General features: G+C 44.3%; 2 protein-coding genes across 5 annotated transcripts; one reads left to right on the plus strand and one right to left on the minus strand.

The window, feature by feature from the left end:
• The first annotated feature begins 31 nt into the window (after nt 1-31).
• Nucleotides 32-3,342, plus strand: LOC135391258 (Ig-like V-type domain-containing protein FAM187A). 4 transcript variants are annotated; one of them, XM_064621438.1, is made up of 8 exons: nt 32-477; nt 911-1,042; nt 1,401-1,638; nt 1,741-1,896; nt 1,968-2,132; nt 2,198-2,382; nt 2,888-3,043; nt 3,109-3,342. In XM_064621438.1, the coding sequence occupies exons 1-8, from the start codon at nt 434-436 to the stop codon at nt 3,278-3,280; spliced, it is 1,248 nt and encodes a 415-aa protein (XP_064477508.1). In that variant the 5' UTR covers nt 32-433; the 3' UTR covers nt 3,281-3,342. The 4 variants fall into 4 exon arrangements, with proteins under 4 accessions (XP_064477508.1, XP_064477506.1, XP_064477507.1 ...); XM_064621436.1 differs by having other exon boundaries at nt 416-844; XM_064621437.1 differs by having other exon boundaries at nt 416-844; nt 1,741-1,869.
• A 436-nt stretch (nt 3,343-3,778) lies between these two features.
• Nucleotides 3,779-6,717, minus strand: LOC135391263 (dnaJ homolog subfamily C member 25 homolog). Its single transcript, XM_064621445.1, has 11 exons — nt 6,519-6,717; nt 6,239-6,267; nt 6,081-6,146; nt 5,950-6,003; nt 5,773-5,827; nt 5,580-5,686; nt 5,426-5,497; nt 5,275-5,340; nt 4,531-4,595; nt 4,210-4,471; nt 3,779-3,936 (listed from the first exon to the last, which is right to left on the minus strand). The coding sequence occupies exons 1-11, from the start codon at nt 6,622-6,624 to the stop codon at nt 3,817-3,819; spliced, it is 1,002 nt and encodes a 333-aa protein (XP_064477515.1). The 5' UTR covers nt 6,625-6,717; the 3' UTR covers nt 3,779-3,816.
• Nucleotides 6,718-8,410: the final 1,693 nt, after the last annotated feature.

Genomic DNA, 8,410 nt, shown 5'->3' on the forward strand with positions numbered 1-8,410 from the left:
GCACACATCTGGATAGGATATATGATGTATACGTACCTCATTGCACACATGCTCTGAAAGGTTTTGAGTTGGTTGCTCATGTCACAGTCAGATATGCACATGTTAACTGTCTAGAAAAGCATACTCTGAAAATAATCTGGTGCAAAGAATTGGTACAGAGACATAAAATTGTGAAATATTGAAATATTTACATATCAGGAAACTAACAGTAACACATTAGAGTATTGTTCGTAACAAAATGTAGAATAACAACCAGATGATGCATTTGAAACGGGTATCAAGACTGGACTGCTTGCCTGGAACGAATCTGAGCAGGCCGGTGCACTAGCCACAAATCGTAAGCAGCAAATATTTGTTGCTTATTATTAATACAGCATCATGCTATCATGCTACAGGGCTGCAGGTAACAGAACAAGTTCCTGATCACCAGAAAATGAAGGCAAAGCAATGCTTAGTCAGGCTCATTACAAACATTTTGTAAGTGTAGCAGGTCCTCTTTTGCTACTGAAGGCTAGTATGACAAACAATATTGTTAACAGGTTGGTTAGCAAGCGGAAGTAAAGCTAGAGAGATGAGGGGGATGTAGACAATCTAAAAATATCACTCTGTTGAGCCTAGTAGAATGCAATAAAATGAGATGGATGATTGGCATCCACTTTACACACAAGCCCAAAGGACCTTTCCTCTGTGCGGCCATCCACAGAGGAAGAAGAAGGCAAAAGAAGAAAAGGTTCCTGTCAATGTGCAACCAGGTTTTTCTTACGCTGTTGCTTTGCGTCATTCAGTTTCTGTCTCTATCATACGCTTATGACTTCTGGGGAACGGTAAAAGCACTATTCAAGGCGTAAGGAACCTCGCAAGCAGCATCACGAGTGAATCACAAACCATAATGTGTCACGTTATTGCACAGGGGAGAAATTGAATGGTCGTGGGACCAGTATGAAAAGTGCATCCAAGAACGTGTCGACACGGGCACTCCACTGAAGAAAGCCTTGCTGGTTCCTTTCGGTTCCAAAGTTGAAATGTCCTGTCCTGGGATTTGGTACGTAATGCTCTTCATCTTTCTGATATGACTCGAGATGGACACACGTAGTGACCAGTCTATAGCACAGTGCGCTTTATAATTCTGAGGAAACATACGGGACGCATTTCATTTTACGTAGTGAACTGGTAATGGTGTTCTGTAGGTAGACCATGTTTCGGTAAAGGTTTTGTCAGTGAAACACCTCAAAAGGACTGCAGGGCTCTTCATTGACACCAAAATAGAAGAAAATTTCAAAAGATTTGGAAAGGCATTTGGAAACTCGAGACAGAATACCATCCCACACTGCTCGTGTTTCTGTTGAAAATGATCCCTCTCATGGTGCTTAGGTTCTCGTATTCAAATAGAGTTTTTCCAGTTTTCCTCCAGAGGCAGAATCCCAATCTCCGTGGCACCGTGTATCGCCCGTTTTAGGCTCGGCAATAGGAACGATGCCCATGGGAAAAGGCGACCAGCGGCGACAGCTTATGGGCTACGGTGCCCTGGTCATTACGGATGCTCTGCCAGGCGATACGGGGATCTACCGCTGCCTTTGGGCAGGAAGAACGTACAGCCTTTACCACTTGCAGGTGGTCCGGTCCGAACCATATGAAATGGTACTTGGCATTACCAGCTAATTTACGGTGTTTGCTAGGAAGACTGTAGAACTAGGACATTTCAAGATAGCTATCATTTCATTACGTATTGTTCCTCACGAGGTCTGGGAGGACGAGTACAATGAAACTGACGAAACCCTGACGTTGGAAGGTTATGGGATGCGATCCTGGCTGGATTGGTCCGAGTGGAGTGATTGTGATCGCTGCGGGTCTGTTGGCAGGAGGAGGAGGGTTGGTATATGCACTGTTGGGTATATGGTAAGGAAGGGTGACTTTGCAATGCCTGTCATAAAAAAGGGTATTCTTCTTGCATTCTTCTCCTTTGCCAGAAACGAATGCACCGGGAAACAAAGGCACTCAGCAGAACCATGCTTCAGACCTCACTGGCCGCATTTCCAGATGGAGTACCTTGTCGGTCAAGCCTTGTACCATTGTATATTGCCGAGAACCTTCTGAAGAACAGGACCAGTGTTCACATGATAGGACTCTGTCGAGTACGTGGAAACAGAACGGGTTTGAACACTGTAGGAAATGATGCGTTTGACATTTTTCTGTGCAGGAACCATGCGTGAAGGATACAGGCGTAGTTGTAGTCACAGATGCATCAGGCCTAGTGGAAGAAGTCGTGGACAACAGTAAGGGCATATTCTCACTGAAACAGAAACTTCTAGAGCTGCCGAAAAGGATTTTCCGTAAGACTGTCAAACGGGAACAAGGTGCAGAAGTGATCCTGTCTTGTTCGAGGTGAGTAGACCCGCGACTTTCAACATGACTGGCTTGACCACGTGTAGAAACTAACTACGCGCACCATAAAAAGTTTTAGCATTTTTGCCGTACAAGCTTCTACTTCTGCCGATCTAGAGCTTTATGGTCTGCTTTGCGGTTTTACGCCAACGTTTGCACTGTTAGTGGAATTAGCTATATTGTTAAATTAATTCACACGAAAAAATAATAAGGATTCAAAGCTGGACCTTCCTGATGGGCAGGGGTGTCACCAATCACACAACGTCGGCACGGCTTTCTCGTGAATTTCGGAGCCTCAAGTATTTCGGGATGGACATGTCATTGTGACTCCCCATTTTCTCTTATGTGTCTTTTCTCACTGTCCTACCGATTCGAACACAATGCTGGCAGCGACCTGGGATACAGAAAGGCATGCAGCTTGCCTCGGCTCAGTGTCTTTCTGCATCTTTAGCGGTATGTGTTCGACAGTCACAAATAGAAATTGTGTTCCTGCTCTTCGTTACAGACAACGCTTCAGCACAAAATTCTTCCAGTGGCGAAATGGCTCCATCCTACTAAATCCGATGCTAGTTTTCCACTTGTCCAACCGTAGGGTCAAGATAGACCTCGGAAACAATCTACACATTCTGAGGGCAGAGACGTACGACTCCGCAATCTATAGGTAACCGCAACAGGGCAAATGAGATCCTTCTTCTTCTAAAGGACTGTTTCTGTTCCCAATTACAGTTGCTATGACGGAACCAGAATGGTAGCAACGATCCGTTTGTACATCACAAAACCAAGCATCTTTGCCAAACTACGGCGGATAGCATCTTACTTCAATGTGGTAGTCATGGTTGTCGCAATACTCCTAGTAATAATATCCATATGCCGGGGATCACAACCTGGTTTGAGCTGACACATTTAGTACGAAAGATTGCCGATTAAAAATTTGCTTACCAATTATTGTATTTCTATTGGTTTTTGGAGCGGGAAAAAGGGTTCTACTGGAATGAGAAAGTTCATAGCCAGCATGTGCATAGCAGAGGTGAGCGTGTAACGTAAGCCATGGTCAGAGCTGCACAAGTCAGGTTAAATTGCGCTCTGAAAGAGCTTGCATTACATGTTGTGTTTGTTGATGGTTGACTCCTACAGAAACAAGTTTCATACAACAGCTTGTGATCCGTGTGATATTTAATTTACGAAATCCAAACTCCCCCCCCCCCCCCCCCCAAGTTGTTTGAATTTCACTGGTTCATGGGTGATGGAGGACTGTCTGTGTGTCCCTGATGGAGCTCGCCTCGCCTAATTCTCGTTGCTTGTATAATTTATATCATATCCACATAAGTGCCTACTTGCTTGTGCCATCTTTACAATTATGTTGTCCGCCAGCCCTAACTCACCGTACAACCGTGGCTTAAATTTTAAAAATTAATTTATTTCAGTATGTGGGCATCAGTCCTCAAAGTTGATCTGTCCGGGACCGTGGTTTTTCATGTACCTCCGGTAGCTTTTGTATCGTGCACTCTCAGCGAGCTTAGCTCTCATTTCTTCGTCTTGCTGCTTCTTCCAAGCCTGAGGAATAAAAGAAATAAAAACAACAACAACAACACATTTTCCTGTAATACATATTCAAAACACCTAAAAAATTACTGTACCCCAATGACTTCCAAACGTTGGAATTTTTTGTCATATTTCTAACACCCGCCCGTGATTAGCCGCGTAATTAGCGCGCCCCCTATGCAGCTGCATTTTCGGTTTGGGAAAGTGCATTTTACTCAACTTTACTCAATTTTACGTAAATATGGCGATCAAAAGAGGAAGAGGAAACTACAGAAGAACCCTTACAAGGAACTTTTCCTTGACCCAGAGCCCGTCAGCGAAATAGCGCTCCCTATCTTTGTCCTCTAGATCGTCCCACTGTTCTTGAGACAACCCCATGTAATAGCGGATGAGGTAGCTCCTCTCTTCCATGCCCAGCTCTTGTCGCTGCAGTGTAAATTTCCATAACCACCGTCCATGCCACCACAGGAATGTGCCTAATGAGTAAGGAAGCATCACGAGCTGCACCCAGAGTATGTTTCGTAACGTTGGTTTGCGATATCCGCCCCTGAAATCAAAGTACAGGATGATCGTTCCGAGTTTCGTTTTAACGGTTTTGTTACGTACCGGATGTCCACCTGGTCCTCCAAAATCTTTTTGAGCATATTTTCTTCCTCCTCCTTTATTTCCTCCTATAGGAAAGAGGGTAAATAAAAGGTATTTCATTTCAAGGCCCAAGTCAGTGCTTTCCAATCCTCCTCCTCATCTACAAACGTGTTCGTGCATAATTTTTCCATGATTTTGTTTCAAAAACTGTAAGCAAGGTATATTTAATATTTTGAACATGTGCAAGAAGCTCCACGAAATCATATAAGTCATGGACAGGCCATCTCCATAACCATCTCTCTCCCTGTTCACCATACGGCAACTTATCGATACAGTGCCAGCTGCATGCCTCGCTAAAATTAGCACAAGAGCCAAGCAACAGTTTTTTCTCTCTTTTGTTTTTGATTGTGAAGTTACCTCAGTATGTACTTCACAGTAGTTTGTTTCTTTCAGCAAATTCCTCATGCTGACTCGTGTGGTTTGGCTGGACAAGGTAATCCCGCAACAAGCACTACATAGTCACCAAAAGTGATGACGTCCACCAGCAAGAATTCGGTGAAACGCGAGGATGTATTCGGTTTCTGTTACAGTTACCGCCCTGTCATTCCGTTTCCATTTCTAATGAAAAAAAAATTTTCCAATTAGAATCAGGGATGTTGCGGCAAAGTTGGAGAGGAACTATATTCTGCAGGATGCTGCTCAGATCTCAGTAGTGTTCAAACCAGAGAATAAAACATGTGCTCGTGCTTTGTTTGGAAACCATACCTTCCTCCGTCTATCCCGTTTCTTGCTAGCATTGTAGAACCCTTCTTTCTTTGCTATGTCCACTGCCTGGAAACAAGATGGTTCCTTAGACATCTATAGGATATCAGCAGAAAAGCAAGAAACACTTGGCAGATGTGCCATTAGCAATCACCTTGATGCGATACTTTGGCACTGTAACAAGGTAGTCAATGGCAGACCGGTATCTATACCAAGCACCGTAGTACTGCGAAGGAAAAAACAAACCTACAATGCAGAGCAATTCAGGGCATGTGTAGGTACTCCAAGACAGATAAAACGGTCAATACCTGTACTGCTGAAATTACTGTTATAGTTACGGCAAGGACAATCCTTATGTCCACTTTTGGTGCCACCCTCTTGCGATAGTACCGGTAATAATGCCGGTAAATGGCATCTTAAGGAAGCAGGTGTCGAGACGTCAGCAAGAGAACAAACTCATAGAATTTACCTACAACTATTTACAAAGAAAGACAACCTTACCAGGGTCATCCAGCATGTCATTGTAGTCTTTCCTCGATTCATCGTCTCTTAAGATCTAGTAAGTGGTAAAACAATATGTAAATCTTTTTACATTCAAACTCAATATGTAAATCGCAAAATGAATCATCATTAACCAAATCCGCTAGAGAATTAGGTTTAAGCACATTCAAAACACACCTCGTAAGCTGTAGCTAAGAGGGTGAACTTCTCTGCTGCCTTGTCTTTGGCTTCCTTGAAAAAGAGAGCACCGCTCAGTGAGAAGGTAAAGTAATCACGTCTTCAGTCATAAGATGGGTAAATGCTTTTACCTGCGTCCTGTGCACATCGGGATGGTACTTTTTTGCGAGTTGTCGATATGCTTTAGATATCTCACCCTGAGGGATGCGAAATCAGTTATCATCGTTAAGACAGAAAATACCACTTGCTGCCGTGAGGTTCGTGAGGCATATATTGGGTGTGGCCGTACCTTAGATGACTCCCTTGTGACACCGAGAACTAGAAAGGCAAAGGAAATGCTCACGTCAATCAAACGTTCAAGCTGCCACTGCTGAAACACAATCGGCAAACTGACAGTTCTCGTCTCACATTTCGGACGCTGTCAGGATATGTCAAGCACGTTTCACGTGGTTGTTACAATGACACGCAAGCCATTCACAGATGGAAAACGGTATAATACACGTCGTATGTGCGGGAAGTTTTGAAAAGACGCAATTTTCCTAGGGACCATCGTCCGTGATCAAACGTACCATCGTAGCAGTTTTCTTTGCCACAGTAAAGACCTTCAATAAAAGCCTGTGCTTGGGAGACGTAAGATATGCTCAATAGAACTGTAAAGCATATATTTGTAAGCATCTCCTGATTCAAAGAAGATGCAAGGTGGAAGACAGCGGCGTGATCGCAAAGTGCAGCCGCAGCCAACTCAACGTTGCCAACTCGATGTCATCAAATTGCGCAATGACGAGCCTGTCGTCTGCAAGAAAGTTTTATGTTATAATAGGTACATTCTTTTCGCTTGCACCTCCTGCACCAGATCTGAACTGGGTTACTTACGCGCTGCACTTTCCTGTTGAAAAGAAAGGCATTACTAATAAAGTTCCTTTCAGCTGGAAAGTGCAGCTCCCGAAAACCCGTCTTGCGTGGAGTCCAATGTAGTGCAGTCCAGTGCAAGTGAAAAGAATGCGCTTAATAATATAACCGTTTGTTTAGTCGCGTTTTGGAAGATTCCCTCATGCACATTCTTTCTTCCGAACGTTTTCTGGAGAGGCACGCGTTTGAATAAAACAAAAATTTGACTGGAATTTAAATTTGGAGTAGCTCGCTTGATTGTCGACAACATTTTCCAAATTCGGTGACAACAACAGAACTGAAAATTTCTTGTTCGTTCTTCGACGGTAGTGAAGTGGGGGCGAGGGGGGATCCGCATCGGGTTTAAAAATTTTTCCTTTGCTTTATTTCAGACGTATAATCTTATTTGCTTTTCTTGTCTTGCGTATGGGCATATCCGAGGATGCATAGGCGGGGGCCTTGGGGGCATGAGCCCCCCCCCCCCTCGAACTTTTTCAGGGGGGCCAGGCCCCCTCCAGGAAATCTACCCAGCTGACACTTCAGATGAATGTTCCGAGGGATTTCCTAAGAATCGCATGTTCCGTGCAAGTGATCATGAAAATCCCATTAAAATTTGCCTCACAACGTCACAATACGGAATTCCCTGCCTCTGGGTGTTGTACCCCCGCCTATGGGAGGATGGAGAGCAGTACATTAGATGGAAACACGTGCCTTCTTCTGCTAACTTTTTTATACGTAAACTGTACGCTTTTTTTTCCCTTCTGGCTATTGTGTTTTCTTCCGAGTGCCCTTGTAGGTGGTGGAGAGGGGCTTCACAGTCACCCTGCCTTAAGGAGAAGTTGGGCTCAGGGTGGCTTTGTCTGCTTATTGTCGGATATACCTTCTGTTGCCTCCTTATTGTGATTTGCAGCGCTTGCCCCGGTCCCTGGGATTCTTATCCCATATGCCCTGCAATGTGCATTTGCCCTTCTTCACTCTAATGATCATTTGAAGAAGTCTACTCCTCCCCCCTTTTCTCGCCAGTTCCCATGTTGCATCCTTCACATACGTACATAACCTAGGTTGCACGTAAAAGGCCATCTGTTGAGTACACATAAACGCTGCTTGGCACCTCATGGCTGCACATAAGACAATTATAATTTGTGGATGTATGCCGCGAGGCAACTATGGTCACAATTGATGCTACGATGCTTCGGTTAATTCTGCTCATCAGACGGCTCCAACACGACCTAAACTCTCAGCACATGACACACCGAATTTAATGTCCCTCGCAGAAGATGGTGTGTATAAGCAACTTGTAAACTGCCACCAAGTCGCTGGCATCCATGGCTGGGTTTAATACAGCAACCTTGGGATGAGTGGGCAGACAATTAGGAAATGGGTCCATTACTTTGTCACCTGTACCGATCCATGCAAACTTCTCGTGACCCAACTGCTGGAACCTCTGAACATTACACTGTTACAGTGACGACAAACAGCACCCATCCAAACGTCATTTTGAATATAAAGCTGGGATCCTGTAACTCACATCTTGTGCCAAGGAGATTCTATGCAAACGTGAGGTAAAAGATAT

Source organism: Ornithodoros turicata, chromosome 4 (assembly GCF_037126465.1).
Source record: "Ornithodoros turicata isolate Travis chromosome 4, ASM3712646v1, whole genome shotgun sequence".
In the NCBI taxonomy this organism is placed as follows: domain Eukaryota; kingdom Metazoa; phylum Arthropoda; class Arachnida; order Ixodida; family Argasidae; genus Ornithodoros; species Ornithodoros turicata.